Source organism: Sander lucioperca, chromosome 2 (assembly GCF_008315115.2).
Source record: "Sander lucioperca isolate FBNREF2018 chromosome 2, SLUC_FBN_1.2, whole genome shotgun sequence".
Taxonomy (NCBI): domain Eukaryota; kingdom Metazoa; phylum Chordata; class Actinopteri; order Perciformes; family Percidae; genus Sander; species Sander lucioperca.
In genome coordinates this window covers 38,895,350-38,913,215 of record NC_050174.1, presented here as the reverse complement: position 1 = coordinate 38,913,215, position 17,866 = coordinate 38,895,350, and the positions used below count along the sequence as shown (strand labels likewise).

Genomic DNA, 17,866 nt, shown 5'->3' with positions numbered 1-17,866 from the left:
ACTGACTTACAGGAGTTATTATTTTACTGTTTTTAGGTTTGAATTCTCTTACTGGATACCAGAATTTTATTTACACACAAATCTACAGGTTTCTGATGTTCCCTAATGTAGCCACTATTAACCAGTATTAAATTTGGCTTTATGTGTAAAGAGTTTGGCCACTACTTCAACATTCCTGTGCTTGCTGTGTGTTTTTTCTACACTTGGCTTCAAATGCATGCAACTTCTCTGACCCTGGCTATTTACCCTTCTCTTACATGCCCCCACACACTTCACCCCACACCACTGCTGCCCTGAAACCGGCCATTTGTGCAACCTTTGATGTCTGCTTTGGCAGGGTGAAGACAAATTACTGAGCAGTGCTATCAGCTCTGGCAGCTGAGTCGGCTGGCTGGTGGTGGCGGTGGTGGTGGGAATGAAAGACAAAAGGCCTGTCACCAACTGGCCAGGAGTGACAAGTGTGTGTGTGCTGCCTGATTTTTTTTAGTACACAAAAAATGCACTCAAGTATGTGTGTGTTTATAATTACTCCTCTCTGGATTCTTTCAGAGGGCTGTCAGCTGTATCCGGGTCTTGTGTACACTTTGCATGACAGCCAGTGACAGGAACAGACTGGAGCTCTACCTGAGCTAACACTGCAGTGCCTGTGTGTGTGTGTGTGTGTGTGTGTGTGTGTGTGTGTGTGTGTGTGTGTGTGTGTGCGTGTGCATGCAGGCGTGTATATCATTTACAAAAATGATTTACCCTTTGGGAACATCTCAGTGTCAAAGCGGGGACCTTGAAAAGTCACAGCAGTGTCAGCAGAAACTTCGATCTCACGTCGCATCATCGCCCAGCTTCTTCCCTGCCACCTACCCATAAGCCCCTTTCTTCTCCAACAAATATGGCAACTTAATTGGTTAGCTGAGATGATAAGACAGACTATATGTTTCCGTGAACCCACCAACAAGTCTCATCTTGGACATACACACACATTCAGTTCGCACAAACCCTCATATCAACAGTTAAAAACCGAACACACACTCAGAGGCATATTCAAAAGGCTTCCTGCCAAACATCTTTCATTAACAGGAGGAGAGAATAAGAACGATAGGCAGTCTCTCCTTCTTTTATTGCAGCTTGGATATCTAATTTGTTGCAGGCAGAAAGCACATATTGATTCCTGTTATACCCAAATTTCTGCTCAGGCATTCTCATCACACATTATCTGGTGCACGCGCTCAGAGGTGGGTGCAGTCGATAAGATTGTGATTTAGTTTGGGGATGTGACTGCTCCTTAATGCCTTCCACAAACGATCCTCCTGGTACAGTACAGGGCCAATCATTACATTAGTGCAGAAGAGAGTTCTGTGAGCTAGACAGCAGAAACACAATTGGAGGGTAATATCTCATTCCTCTGAAGTGTCATCACATCGTCTCTGCTGTGTTATGGTATGCTAGAAGTCCGGCCACTTAAATGAGAGACCATGGCAGTGGAGTTTCAGATACATAAACAAGGGCTGCTTCCTGTCATCGTCTCAATTGTCTTAAGAGCTGATTCCTCTTTCTGCTGCAGCTGTCATAGCTTACTAAACGTATCTCATAACTATCCTATAAGACAGTCCAAGTGTAAAACAACTGTACAGTATAACACCACATGCCACAACCTTTATTTCACTTGCATGATATGTATTCAAAATATGAATACATTAACTGTTCTATCGAACAGCATTAAACACAAAGACTGTATATTACAACCTCCTACACACCAACTATCTGTTTGCTCAGAAGGGCTGCAGACTGGAGAGGAGGGGGATTTTCAGCCTGGCATTTGCTCTTAGATACAGGCCCACTTAATGTGTACGTCACTCTGTGTGTGTGTGTGTGTGTGTGTGTGTGTGTGTGTGTGTGTGTGTGTGTGTGCACCTAAAGGCTGGAGTCTGTGAGTCTAATGTGCATGTTTACATGCCTTCCTCCTCCGCTCCAGGAAAGTAGCTGCTGAGGTGGTCTGAAGTATCTGTCAGAGCATCACACACACACACACACACACACACACACGCATGCACGTACGTACAATAGCCTCCATTGTTCCCAGTCGTACACCTGAACCCACTGACACTCCACTGAGGGAAACCTTTGTAAGTTAGAATAGAGGCAGAATGGAACAAATGCTCTATATATTACTGTGAATAGAGATTTAATGAGACGTCATTTATCAAGTTGATACTCAACTCACTTTGTTAAGCCTAATTTAGGAAGCTTAGAGTGAAAGAAAAGTGGCAGACACAATAGCTGATGTACAAAGTGACTCTGTGCTGTGACAAGCAGTTCAAATCCAATTTTCTGTATCACAAACACAATTTTTCCAAAGTGTGAGCAGGAAAACAGCAAAAATCCAATATTACATTTTTAGAGGTTGCTAAAATATAATTTAAATCACATCACTAAACATGCAGTTCAAGGCACATTTTATTGTCCTATTCCCCTTGCCGCATGTGGATTTTTAAGTCACACCTAACCAAACATTTTCCATTAAAGCTGCTTTTTGACTTCATTTTCTGCTCTTTTTGCTGGTTAATCTGGTGTTACTCCTTTGATTCGATAACTCTTGTTAATGTGAATATTTTCTTACTACAAACCATTTTCCATTTCGTGATAATAGCCTTTAACTTGAGCTTAAACCCCTAGTATTGGCTCAGTATCAGTCCCATGCGATCACACAGATGAATAGGTGTTAGAGGACGCTCCAATCCAACTACTACTCATCGATTTGTAATTGTCTCTTCCAATTAAGGGAATCCAATACTGCTAACGGCTATTCAATCCAGGTAGAGTAAACACAATTTTCATCGGTGCTTGGCCCGCTCTAAACTTAAAACTAAACTGTGATGAGGAGACAAATCATGCTACAATCTAAAAGGCTTCAGGCTCAATATCCTTAAACTCAAGTGATACAGACTCAAGATACAAGATGCAGAGATGCATTAAATTTGCAGACTACTCAAGTGTGAATGAAGAATTTGACTTTCTGTATTCAGGCTGTTTGACTTGATGTATTTTTTTTTTTTTAAAAAGGAGCCCAGAGGTTTCTAAATATCCATTATTCAAAATGTAAAAAGCATTATAACTAATTTGTGCCAAGCAGAATCATTTTGTGACTCCTAAATAGGCTGCAAACTCCAATTTAGGAACTACTGTGACTGCTAGCAAACCAGCAAGGTTTTTAATGTCACTCACTTTCCTCACATAAGGAAACAACACAGGAACTGGAGGAAAAAGTACCAACAACAGAAGCAACAAATTACAATGTTTTCCGAGCTTTAGGAACCCAGGAACTAATAAGCTAACAAGACACTATAAAAATATTTCTCAGAGCACCCTGTAATTGACGTATTCTCTCACCTTGTAACACAGCTGCTCAGTGACTGTAAACAGACTGCAATGCTGTGAGAAATCCCAGTCAACCTACCCAGAATGCAACCTGCCTTGTCTTCATATCTCCTTTGACACACTAAAATCCATAAAATTAAGAAAGTCAGCAAAAGCATCCATATCCCCATACCCCTAGTCCAGTTTCAAGTTTTTATGATAGGTAATAGTACAACTCAAAAGTGCATGCTGTACTGAAGCTTTGTATTGTATATTAATTTCCCGAGAGTCCAAGATATGTCTGTTCACTACATCAACAATTGATACTGCAACACTGCATGTACCTAGACCTACACCTCCTGATATCGCTGTTCAAATTCTGTTTCCTACAAACAGTCTATGCTGGTTTCTTTTAGCCTGTTAATGACGCACTTGAAAGTCTCCTTCTGTCAACTAAATACCTAAAACTCAACATAAATGTACACAACAGCTGTTTGGCAGCATGGGCTTTATCTCATTTCAGGTAACAGCAGCTCTGGCAGATGATAAGTAAGCTGAGATACAGAAAGTAGAGCTAAATAAAACGCCAGCGTTGGCAAATGACTTGGCTGCGCTCGAGGAAGAGTGAGCAGGTAGAACAAATACTCTTCTCTCTGCCAAATACTGAACGCAGTACGGTCAGTGGGTACAAAGACTGAACAGGGAGGTAAGACGATAGCAGAGCGGTGATTGTGGTAAATAGATAGAATTTCACAGCACACGGTTAGAGGTACGAGGGAGGTAAAAAAAGTCTTTCTATCTCGCTTTTCCTTTTCGTTGTCGTCCCACTTTATTCAAAAAATTAAAAAAAACATCCACTGGCATACTGGCAAGGAGTTGGTAACGTAGTTGCATTGGTGTGTGTGTGTGTGTGTGTGTGTGTGTGTGTGTGTGTCTGTTGGTAGGTGGGTGATAATTATTCTCACTTGACAGACTATCCCCTGAAACCTAAAACCAATCTTAAAAATTAGCCCATTACATGCACAATTTCACACTCACAAACAACCTAATCAGGTGTCTCCACATGCACTATCTTCATTCTCCACACACACACACACACACACACACACACACACACACACACACACAAAAAGCATACACTACATACCCTCCAAACAACAAATCAAGAACAAATGTGTGTCTAAACTTTTAGTATTGTACCAAAATTGCCAACAGAGGAAAGATTTTGAGATTCTGTATGCTGCTATAATACTCTTTTTATAGTACATGTAGCATATGTTTATTGGCTTGGAGTGCAAATAACATTACCAGTAGATTCTACTACTCCTTTCGGCAATAAAAGATACAGAGGTATTAGTTGTGTCTTTGTGATGGGACATCTAACAATATGAATCAAGGTTGAGATTTAAAAAAAAAGACCGGGGCGAAACCTGAAATTCAATTAACATTTTGGCTGGTAATCACCGATTACTCTATTGAATATATTTTTGATCAAGCAACTTCTTGTTTAGTCTATAACATTTCCAAGAAGGAAGACAAATGCTCACTGCAAGTTTCTAGAGCCTAAAATGTTTTAACTGATTATTTTGTCAGAAATCAGTTAAAAAGGTAAAAATCTGCACATGAAGCTCAAATCAACAAATGTTTGGCATTGTTATTTGATAAATCACTACAGATAAATCAAATTATTAGATGTTTGCATGATTTTGTTTGCTTTGTCATGGATTTTGCTTTGTGTTCTAATTGAACTTTGCTTGGCTTTCATTGGGTTTGAACAAAAGACTTTAGTGTTAATGATTACTTGATCTTTTTTGAAACCCAAAGTGACTGATGCTTGGCTTGCTAATTGGGTGGTAACTAATTAACAGCCATGCCCAGAAACAGCAGAGACACCCTCGCTCAGTCTTGCAGATACTGATCCTCCCAAACAAAGGAGCAAATTAAACCTTAGCTACTCACCTCTGCATGTCTGCATGTAATCCAGGAAACTGTGTGCAGGACACCCGGCTGTGCAGACGCCGTGCTGGTGGTGAGTGGACTGCGGCAGGAGGGCTTCCTCTGGTTTCAGACAGCGGAGGCAGTCTGAGGCCAAAGGTCCCACACAGGAACGACATGTGGGATGACAATCTAAAAGCAGGGGAGATGAAAAGTCAAAAGAGCAGTTTGACATCCATCAATCCATCGTCATGCGCATATCCAGGGTCGTGTCCCGGGGGGCAGCAGCTCCAGCAGGGTACCCCGAACTTCCCTTTCCCAAGCCACATTAGCCAGCTCTGACTGGGGGTTCTCAGGCCAGGGTGGAGATATAATCTCTCCACCTAGTCCTGGGTCGTTCCCCGAGGCCTTCTCCCAGCTGGAGACGCCTGGAAAGCCTCCCTAGGGAGGCGCCCAGGGTGCAGATTAACAGTGAAAATGTATTTATTTGTATAATCTTGAAAATGCTTAGATATAATTATTACTGTGGCAGGTGTTGTCCTGGGAGTAGAGTCCCTCCCCACAGGCCTCCACACACTGGCCCTGGTGAAGAAGGCGCCCACCTGGACACAAGGTACACTGGGATACCGAGGGACCCCAACAGGAAGCGCAGGAGCTGTGGCAGGCTGAGGAGAAAAAGCAAAAGGGTGGAACTGACCTAGAACTGTCTGTTTAAAGATGGTTACTACTTTCGCTCGTTCATGACATGTTACTTGAAGAGCACTATAATTACAGCTATGTAGCATATGTGTTGAAGAGTTAGCCTACCTCTGCATCTGCTGTGGTTGTCCAAGTAATGCTGAGCTGGACACTGGGAAATACATTTCCCATGATGCAAAGCAGTCCCCGGGAGACAGCTCATGCACTTTGGGTTGTCAGGGAAACAGGAGGCACAGGACGAATCACAGGCTGTGAACCGAAGCAAGTGTTAATGACTTCTGGTCAGAATGATGAAATGCATTGTGCTAAGGCAAAGTCTGTTAACGAGTCTGTGAGGTGTGCTGAGTCTCACTTTGTCACTTGGTGAGGACCACCACAGAAGTTACTGTAGTGCAACTTTTTGTTTCAATTGTTGTTAGGGTGTGTGTGTGTGTGTATGTGTGTGTGTGTGTGTGTGTGTGTGTGTGTGTGTGTGTGTGTGTGTGTGCGCGCGCGCGCGTGTGTACGTGCGTGTGTGTACGTGCGTGCGTGTGTAGAATTCCATATTGACATGACACTTTGATGCACACATGCTCAAACAGATCTTTGCCTCCATCTAAACAGAGGCTGAAATCAGTGAGAGCTATTCCTACGGCATGCTGGAGGGGACAAAAAGAAAGAAGCATAAAATCTATCCCAGGAAGCCCTGAGGAGAAAAAAATAAGATGTTCAAAACCTCTTCAGCTCTCTCTCTGGGTGTTGACATTTTAAACCAGACCTCAAAGCACAAACTGGCAACTTCTAATGGATTTGACCTTTTTCCAGAAAGCTTCGACATTTTCTAAAAGAGGGCTTCCGGTCCTCCATGTAAGGTGGAGGAGTTGAAGAGTCGTCCCTGCCCCCCCCCCACCCCCACCCCACCCCCCCTCCAGGTGCTTTTAACCAAAGAAAGAGCTTAGCTCTGTGCTGCTAAATTCACCATCACCCCGAGGGAGGCCTATTCTTGCTCTTCTTCATCTTACCACTCAAAAATAGAAACCATCCATATTCATACAGGATCTCCTCATTCAAAGAGCGCCTGAATCCTCATTAGTGCAAGAGAGAACTGCTAATTATTGTACTTTTTAAAATTGTTTGTTTGCTAACTCTATGTACTGCTGACTTATCATTTTGGCACCATGTGAAGTGGATGCTGGCAACAAGCTCCATCAGGAGGCTAAAAAAAAACAAGCCCAAACAAACCTTCACCTCCAGTTGACCGCGAACAATAAACCTATTTTCTGCATCGGCACATTCCGTGACGTCTAATTTGTCTGTTTAAATATCAGCTTTCATTCCTCGTGAAGTGAAGCTGCACAGTGAACACTTTTCAGATGCATAACTGCCATTTTGTAAGTTGCTTTTTCCTCTTGAACTTTTTCTTCACATAAAAACACACAGAATGACAGTATCACATATGGTTTATTCTGTATCTGCTTTTTGAAACCCTATTAAAGTATGAATTGTGCATTATTGGTTGTTTTTTGTTGCAGCCTAAGGTTTTAGAATTGAACTCTATGTTTCCTGTTATAGATGGGGGAATTGATATTTTTTTATCTTATTTTTATATTTTAAGGATAATAGCCAAACATTCAGAGAAAATGAAGTCACATTAAGATATTTTCTGTAAAAATGAATTTTTCTTCTGCAATTTGAAGATTCTCAGGTAAACAAAAAAAGACTTGTGCCATTTTGCAAGGACATTTAACAATAATACGTTCTGTTATTAAGAATCAGAGAGTCCAATTAGTGTGCCCACAGAAGCAGAAAATAGATCATAATGCAATGCAGAAACAATAAAATACTGAATGTGTATAAATGTGTCAACTTTACCGTAGCAGACGCCTTCTTGACTGTAGAAACCAGCGCCACAGTCAGGAACACATTCCCCGTCTTTGAGCAAGGCAGCCGGGTCCGAACACGACAAGCACTCCTCCTGGGCCGGCCCACGGCACTCTGAGCAGTCCTCATGACAGCCTGGTGGACAGAATAGAAAAAAAACCCTTTACTGTAGGCATCTATTTACTGTATATTGTCAGTGTTAAATGGTCTTAAATAATAACACTTGTATCTATGTCTAAGCCCACTTAGTGCACATCACATACACTAGGGTGCAGCCAGTTGTTTCCATTCTTCTCCAGGAAATCATTATACTGTGTATACTAAAATATGACAACAATGTCACTTTCACAACAATAAAATGAAACATCGTGGTCATTGTGATGGATTACCGAAATCTCTGCCTGGAAGGTGGGAGGAACGTTAAAGGAGAAATCGCAAAATGAACCTAGGGGTTAATAACACATTTGTACCGAGTCGACCGTTCTCTGGTATATGTTTTCATGCTAATCAAATTTGACCAGTTTTAGCGCAAACCGCTAATTAGCTTAATCAGTTTATTAGAAAGATAGTTTTTAAAGACAGTACCGCAAACCGTTAATTAGCTTATTACGCTAGTCGTCGGGGCACGGGTAAAGTAAAAAGAAATCGCTATTTCTATACCACTAACAAGGCTCAAAATAGCACCACACTTCCACGGTAGCATAATGAGGGTCCCTACATGTGAACTGAAGCATTGAGAACTTTGTAAGTGTACAGACAGTTAACCAGTAACATAGCTCAAGCTATGTTACTGGTTACTGGTTGCACGGCGTTCGTCGTTCGACTGATCGTGACTCTTTTCCCAAGTTGGCGCCTGCCTGTATACGCGAACGGTACTGTCTTTATAAATTATCTTTTTAATAAACTGATTAAGCTAATTAGCGGTTTGCACTAAAAATGGTCACATTCGATTAGCATGAAAACATATCCCAGAGAACGGTCGACTAGGTACACGTGTTATTAACCCCTAGGTTCATTTTGCGCCGGATTTCTCCTTTAATACCTTAATATACTTTACACATTAATGAAACTTTTAAGGCTGTAAAAGAACACTCAAAACCAAAGAGACAATTAGGATTGTGTGTGTGTGTGTGTGTGTGTGTGTGTGTGTGTGTGTGTGTGTGTGTGTGTGTGTGTGTGTGTGTGTGCGTGCATGCATGCTCTCCATAGCTGCCATTACCAGTGGTATTTTATGAGCACCAGTAAAACCAGCACTTATAACACTGACAACTGTTTGAGCATGAGGCTGGAGTGAGGTGAGCTATGTGGGGAGTCCATGTAAAAATGTAAGTGTGTCTGTCGTGTGAGTGTGTTTATATACAATATGTGGTGTGTGTGTGTGTGTGTGTGTGTGTGTGTGTGTGTGTGTAAGGGTGTGAGCGAAATAAACCAGGAAAACACACACACACACACACACACACAAGCTCATAACAATTCCAGTTAATTAATCTTGTTTTGTTGTAAAAAAAGATTGTCTATTTCTGTATCTCTGCATACGCCTGCACACTGTGTGTGTGTGTGTGTGTGTGTGTGTGTGTGTGTGTGTAGAAACTCCAAAAACCTATTTCAACACCAACTGGTTAGACAACACGTGATTTCCCAGCGGCCCACAGCCTAAACCAGATGCCACAGAAAAAGAGACAGAAAAGAAACTATAAGGAAAACATAGGAGTGCTGTGACAACGCTGGCTCTGATACAGCTAACTTTGGCACTGACAACGCTGTTTACTTCACAACTTGCACCAGCTTTGTGATGCACATTCACAAGCTGCTGCCGTTTTGTTCCAAAAATGATGTTATGTATTAGGCAAGTGTGTTTCTTTCTTAAAGAGCCCTGAAATGTTGTAGATTTGTTCCTTCCTAAAAAGGTTGTTCAAAGTCTGGGGTTCCCCTGTGGCTACAGTCTTGAAACCATTTTAGTTTGAGGGTTTTAAATGAGAAGACACGTTGTTGAATGGATCAACCCTTTTGATATTCAACAAACCCATCCCATCATGTTTCAGATGGTAAAAAGAAGGAATCCCAATCTGCTGCTATGTGCGAAGACATTTTAACTTACACTACAAACAAATATCTGAGATGTTTCTCTGGCATTTTTTTTTGAGAACCAAATCACTGTCTTGAAGCTTCCTCTGTGTTAGACACTTGTGGAAGTGCTGTCAAATTTCACAAGCATTTATGGAAGGCTTCTTAGAGGAATCTGCTAAGTAATGTCACTGGTTTTGGATACAAATATTTACTTAATACCTTTTTAGCGCGCTTAAAACTGAAAACCCAAGGGACAAATGGCTGCCTTGAAGCTTAACGTTTCTGTAAGAAGTACAATGGATGTGCACTCATTCATGGTGCCTTTACTTAAAGAAAATGTACATACTGTATATACAGTATCAGACATAAGGTGGGTACATCCAGTATAAACCACTTTCTACCAACTTTCTTTCCTGTTTGTAAATCTTTAGATCTTTATGCATGGGCACAGGCCTCAGTGTCACACAAAGTTGAATAAAGAGATCTTTGAAAAACTGAAGGCAACCATTTGATTGACAATGAGTTTGAAAATGCTGACATACTGATGGCACCTCTGGTTGGTTCTAAACAGTGTAAAAGTCACAGCTTTTTCTATCTGATGTTAAATGAATTTCTCCGAACCTCAGTGAGCTTGACATCGCAAATAGCTTAAAAACAAAACCAAAAAAAACTTCTTCAAAGCTAAATCTTAGGAGAGCCTTGCAGAACTCCCAAGGGCTCATGAAAATTGGTAGTTCTTCCATGAAAATTCAGTTAAATAATATACTTGTATTGAAAATATATGTATTATATAAATAAAACTGCATTGCTAAAAAGCCTCTTAGTGATAACCTCTGACATTCTTATTGGTTTTCTTTGGATCTCTGCAAGTATTTAGTTTTAAATATGTAGAATATTCTACTCCAAATTAGATACATGCTCCACAATCTCCAAATCATTTATCATCTCCTTCAAATACAAGCTAATATTTATATAAATACAGTAAGCTAGACAGAGATATGTAGGTGAAAAAAGGTAGAGTGAATGAGGTCAAAGTTTAAGAGGTGAAAGGATAAAGACAAAAAAAGGGAAAGTCAAAAGGTGAAAAGAGGTTGAGGAAGGGAAGGGAATTCAGAATGCATACGTACACTGCAGGACGATTAACTTAATCAGCACCATTTAAGAAATGCTGCTGAGATCACACACAATTAATGGAAGACGCCAGAAGTCAACCAAATATTTTATCACAAAAAGTTACTGGGAAGCAGCGTGAGATAAATCTCCTGATCCCTCCTGCTCTTTGAAACAGATTTTCCTCAGGTTAATATCTTCGCTCACTCTCTCTGAATGCTTCTCTTTATCATCTAGAAACACACACATTACCCACCAGGAACACAACATATTTTTCTGTTTAATCAAACATACACATTCATTCCTCTCACTAACACAAACACTTTACTCTCAACAGGATTATGTAATTTGAGGAACATTTAATAAGTTTTATTTCCCTTGTTGTTTAACTATTTTTATTCTCCAGCATGTTGAGCTTTTTGAATTTCTGCTATGCAACTCACAGTGCGACTGTTGTTGTCTGTTTTAAACGTATCTGTTTGTCTTTTAATTTAGCAGGAGAAATTTCAATACAATTTCAAATTTCAAAGTTGCTCTTCCTGCCTCTCACAAGTCTAAAGCTTGTGTTTAGTGTAAAGCGTGTGATTTACATCATCGGCTCCGATTGGAGAGATATTTTCTCCTGTTGCCACATCCATCATTTTCAAATCCAGGAAGCTCATTAAAGTAACATCATGTTGAAAGGGGATGCTGTTAACTGTGACACATATGGACTTAAAGAGTAGATGTGCAACAGGCTGTCATTCTTTGTAAAAGGAATCTCAAAATAGCATCATGGCGCCTCCCTCCCTGGAATACAAGCCTCAGAAGTCTCCCAGTGGTGCAACCTGGAGAAACTGAAAAAGGTTTAACTTCATGCAGCGAAAACCCAGAGACAACCTATAGTGCTTGTTTTGATTCCCTCAGGAAAGTCATGTCCACTATCATAATCAGCCTGATTGCAGACAAAAAAAAAAAATATATATATATATATATATATATATATATATATATATATATGTGTGTGTGTGTGTGTGTGTGTGTGTGTGCGTGTGTGTGTGTATAATACTAATTAAGATGCCAATTTACACTTTCTGTTATTAAAATAACATTTTAGAGAATTATGCAGCCTATGAAGGATATGTGCTGTCTTACTTTCTTGGTGAGACTGTTTAATTTGGGTTTTCTTTATCACATTCACACATATTGTGTTTTTTTTTCTCCTTATTCTGTATGTATTTCTTGTGCAAATGCATTAAGTTTAGACTCACTAAATAGTCATCCCTGCTATACATACAGCTTCAGTAAAGGCTACATACAAGGTGGCTGAAAATATGGAGGTTTGTATTATAAAATGCATGGTAATAGTGTGCTGCATGCAGTAGATTGTGCATGCCTGATACAGATGTAGTATTGATTATTTTCTGTTTTGTGTCACATTATTTAAAATATGTGCCAAATAAAATAAAATTCTCTCCATAGAATTACAACTTTTCACACTATACTTTTTTAATAAATCATTTTCTCTCAGCTTCCCTATGCCTCTTCACATTCAGGATGAAAAATTGCCCCAAAAAAGGGTTTCTCACAGTTTTGACTGTAGGTGGATACATCTGTCTTTTCTATCAGCATGGGATTTAAATTTTTGATAGTTGGTGATTTAAAAAAAGGACACTGATGGTTTTTGCATGTGTCATCTTTCAACAGCCACTGGCTTTAGCTCATATCAGCATGGTATGAAAATCATCTTTGAGATGCTTTTTAATAAATTATCTATTATAGCAAATATGTATTTATTTATGGTCACATCCAGCATGTGAGTTGTAGTAAAAAAAAAATGTCATTCTTGGTACATCAAGTGCCTGTGGAAAACTCAACCCAACTTTGAATATGTCAGTCAGCTGCTGAAAATCATTGGCACACATCACTCTCAAATGTTTGCTCTTTCCTTAAGAACTCGAAACCACCAAACGTCTTCAGAACAGCCTCATGCAACTCTAGCGTGAGGTGACAAAGACGTAGCACAGTCAAAATTAAAGGCAAGTACAGCAAATGTTCTTTGTGATTGAATATCTATCTCAGGCAGGTTTTAAGTCTCTGCCAGTTCATTTTCATACTGCTCTGAGATGCATGCAAACTAGCGACTGCCTGGGAGGAAGGGAATCAATCTAAAATGTTATATTAGGCTCTAAAATATGGATGGCAGTAAAGTGTACACAATTTGTAGTTAGAGGGCTAAAACATTCAAACTATTCATTTAAGTTGCAGTCAATTGCAAAGGCTTTAAATGAATAACAAACTCACAGGACATCCAAAGCATATAGAGGAGTAAAGTTTCTTGTTCATTACATTACATTACATTACATTACATGTCATTTAGCTGACACTGATGTTCAGTTCTGTGTGAAAAGGGTTAAAGTTGCTAGCCAACCTATCCTACAACGTGACAGGTATACTGACAGGTGAAATAGTTCCCTGGCCCACTTTCCAATGTTTGTGCTCCTCAGCTAATTCCTATTCCCCTGCCATCATCTCCCTGTCTATTCTCTCTCTCTCTCTCTCTCTCTCTCTCTATTTCAGTTTGCTTTATTGGCATGACGAAAAGAAAAATACATCTGTGTTGCCAAAGCATAAGAACAAACATACGTATAAACAGCAACAAGGAGTAAATACATCAGATATAATAATTCAAGTGAACAGGATAATTATGATATAACTGCAGATAATAAACAAATTTTGTCCCTCAAAGGGTACGTTGAAACAATAATATTAACAAATAAATTAAAAAAATAAAGAAAACAAAGAATAATAAAAAATGATAATATATACAACTTATATATAACTTATTTTGCCTTATATTGTGGCAGGAGAAGACATATTTAGCTGCTTAATTTTTCTTTCGGATTTTTTGTTTTGAGATATTCGGCCAATTAGATATCTCTATTCAGGGACTGATAACAGAGGAGTTTGTTTTGTATTTTATTTTTATTTCGCTATTGTTCTGTATATTCGTCTTTTAATTTAGTTTCAAATCTTTTGATTGATGACTGAGGATTGTGTCTGTGGCAGCTCTGAGGCCTACTGTCTGTGGTGTTTAGCTCCATGTACCTGTGAGCCAGCTGGTCCAGGGGGTGGACATCTGAACACTGCTGGTTGCTCAGGAGAGCTTTGTATGCAATGGAATTTGTATCAGCTTGATTTAAATGCTGCCAAAATTTAATTGACCTTTATTGATTCAAATTTTCAGAGGGAATATACCGAGTTCTGCTCTGCATGCATTGTTTGGGGTGTTTGGGCGAACTTTTAGAATAAAAAAAGAGAGTTTTATCCCAGTTTTTTAAATTTTGTTTTCGAAATCGGGCCCCAGACTTCGCTTCCATTAAGCATTATTGGAGCCAAATTCTTGCGGGGATATTTGTTTTTTCAAATTTGCATTTGATTGAGCTTTATTACATAGTGTGTTTATGGCCAGGTTGAACTCCCTGATGCACTAATTTCAACCTCTAAGTAATTATATGAACCCTTTTGTTCTAATCTGGTGTTGCCCAGAGTGAAGTTGCAACTCTGGCTTTTTCCCTGAGATCTGGCTCTCCTCTGAAATACCATGACACTGGTCTTTTTCAGATTGACTGTCAGTGCCCATTTCTGACAGTGCTGCTCTAGGATGGGGACAACAAAACTAGATCATCGGCATAGAGCAGGAACTCTGGCTTTTTCCCTGAGATCTGGCTCTCCTCTGAAATACCATGACACTGGTCTTTTTCAGATTGACTGTCAGTGCCCATTTCTGACAGTGCTGCTCTAGGATGGGGACAACAAAACTAGATCATCGGCATAGAGCAGGAACTTGATGAAGTGTGAGGCCTGGGGCTGCAGATTGTTCCAACATCGCTGCTAGTTCATTGATGTAAATGTTAAACAGTGTTAGACTCAAACTGCATCCCTGTCTCACTCCACGCCCCGGTTTAAAGAATTCTGTTCTTTTGGAGCCCATTTTTACTGCAAATTTATTTCTGTGTACAGGAATTTAATAGTGTCATAAACTTTACCCCCTATACCGCTTTCAATAACTTTATTAAAAAAAGCCCTTCATGCCATATTCATCTTTTGGAGGTTTGTCTTTTGTTATTTTGTTACTATAGTTAATTATTTTGAGATTTGATTTTGTAGCAAATTCATCAAATATATTGTTTAAATGCTGTGTAGCCAAACTGACTCCATCTTTTGTGCATGGGTGGTTAAGTAAGTCTGTAGAGATTAAGTTTTGATTTGATTTCTGTACTGCCAAGTGCAGTTAAATAATCATCTATGTTGCTACATTTTTTCCATATATATTTTTGATGGAGGTCATACATTTTGCTGGTTTCTGATTCTGGTACAATGCTATATTTTGTAGACTTATTTAACTAAAGTGTTGTTTGGCAGTGATCTGAAAAGGGAAGTTGTGGTAAAACTACAAACGCGTTGATATCCTCTGGGTCGATATCAGTTATCGTATAATCCACCACACTGTTACCTAAAACAGAGGAATAGGTCATTCTACCCAGAGAGTCACCACGGGTCCTTCCATTAATGATGTAAGCCCAGGCTTTTGCATATCTGGAGAACTTGTTTTCCATTTTTGTTTATAATATTATCAAAACGTTGTCTTTGTGGTATTGTGTGAGCTGGGACTGAGGAGATTTGGCCGAATATGTGTTTGTTTCCATCTACTTCGATATAGTATTTCTCTTTTCCAGTTCTTGCATTGAGATCTCCACATATTAAGATGTGACCCAGTGACTGGAAATTAATTATTTCCTTTTGAAGTTCTTGACAAATATCCTCAGTGTAATAGGGGGAGTTTGAGGGTGGGATATAGATTGCACATATATATATTTCTCTGGTGCTATTAACTATACCTCTATTGATTTTTTTCCAAAGGTGAGTTTTTCCTTTTTTCACAGGTGAGATATCATTTTTATCCTGTGCTTTATGCCAAATTAATGTTGCCCCTGAATCTCTTCCATTTATAACATTGTTTTTGTTTTTTACAGAAGGTACAGAAAATTCAATGTAATTATTATGACAATTAGATAGTAAATATGAATGGTTCCATGTTTCATTTAGAATGATGATATCTAAATTATTTACACTATTTCAGGATCTGTAGTTTTATCCCCAAAAGTTGTAGAGTGCACCTCACCACACTCTCTCTTTCTCTCCCTATGATGCTCTCTTCTCTCTGTCACAGGCTTTTTCTTGCCTCAGCCTTCTGGCCTTTCTCGAGTTTCACATTGGATTTCTTGTCATCTCTCTTTCTCTCTGTGTGAGTGTCTCCATTTCTCTCAAGCCTTTTTTTCATCTATTCAATTTCAATGTCACTCTTTCTAGCTCTTCTTCTTCTTCTTCTTCTTCTCCTTCTCCTCCTCAGTATGCTGAAGATCCAGAGAGGGTCTTTAAAATGCGATCATTCATAAACAATCAAAGATATTTTGATCAACCACCGCCATATATATGCTGGACATTTCTAAACAAATCTTCCTGCAGATGAAGCAAAAAGACAGAGCATGCATCATCAACAAGCATTCTGTAAAAGATAAGACTACATTTATGAGTAGGTCACTCCACACACACACACACACACACACACACACACACACACACACACACACACACACACACACACACACACACACACACACACACACACACACACACACACACACACCCTCCAAAAATGGTTATGGCCAACAAGGGGATTACACGTCCTTTACCTTGCCCCTTGCAGGAAAGCAATTTATTTTTCTGTGCAGCCTGAAGTGCAAAGTTATCAACAAATGTAATCCTAGCAGGCCAGTTGCCAAAACCTCCTCTAAAGCCTACTCTGCATAAACCAGGGGAGGTTGAGATGAATGCACAGTCACACGGCGCAGCAGATAATCTTCCCTCCCTGTCCTTCGGGGACGGGCGGGGGCACGATTACTGTGCTGCAGCGGTTCACACCCCCCCTGAAACCTTGAGTGATAAAACGAGATGGAATGAGAGATTCAGCAATTAAACTGAGCACGGAAAAGAAGCAGCTTTGCGAAGAGGAAAAGTGTAAAATAAATAGATCAAATGGGAGCTTTTTTCTGAAAACCCCCATTATTGGAATTGAATCAGAAATTAAATCAGGTTTGCATGTGAATGTTTTTTTTTCTGTTATTCTGATACCTGGCCACTGACAGGAAAAAGCCTATATCTCAAATTTTATTTGAGAAGCTGCAAACCAGCACAAAAACATGGCTATGACTACAATACGGCCAATATTACACATAAAAGCAACAAGCAGGCACACTGTTCTTTTAGACTTCTAAACAGCATAAATAAAGAACAACATTGTATTCACCAAACTCAAAGCTTAACTGCACAATTTGCTCAGAAAGCATGCAGGAGAAAAAACAGATCTTCAACGATGGCTCTATGACCTCCCCACTGAGGGAGGCACCCACACATTTTATTCCACTAAGGCAACAGTTTTTTTTTAGAGGGGCACAGGGAGAATTGTGCTGTTCACGTGGCTTCCTCGGCTCCTGACTGCCACATTCACAGAAAAATACAAAATTCAGGTAATGGATGAAAAAAAATGCAATCAAGCTAGTATCGATTAAATCTGTCACGGCTTTCTTGAGACTTTATAAAGCAAAGACTCTGAGCTGTAAAATCATAACTAACAACAGCAAGTGTCAATGCCAAAAGGTTTTCTAGTTCAACAAATAAATCGAATATAGCTCTCTCAATGAATGAGAGTGTGAATGAGAGGTCATGATTGAACAGCAGTGGAGATACAGAGCAAAAAATAGTGTTCTTAAAAGAAGGTTGCCTTTATATAATCTCACAGAACGTA

The 17,866-nt window shown here is 39.6% G+C and overlaps 1 protein-coding gene across 2 annotated transcripts in view; it reads right to left on the bottom strand.

Annotated features, from left to right (window-relative positions):
- fras1 (Fraser extracellular matrix complex subunit 1) overlaps positions 1-17,866 on the bottom strand; it is a 270,430-nt gene that overhangs the window by 134,523 nt on the left and 118,041 nt on the right. For both annotated transcript variants that reach the window (XM_031305293.2, XM_031305292.2), the window contains exons 14-17: positions 7,834-7,977; positions 6,091-6,231; positions 5,808-5,948; positions 5,308-5,475 (exon numbers count right to left, since the gene is read on the bottom strand). In XM_031305293.2, coding sequence (XP_031161153.1) covers positions 5,308-5,475; positions 5,808-5,948; positions 6,091-6,231; positions 7,834-7,977 — 594 coding nt within the window. The remainder of the gene's footprint in view (positions 1-5,307; positions 5,476-5,807; positions 5,949-6,090; positions 6,232-7,833; positions 7,978-17,866) is intronic.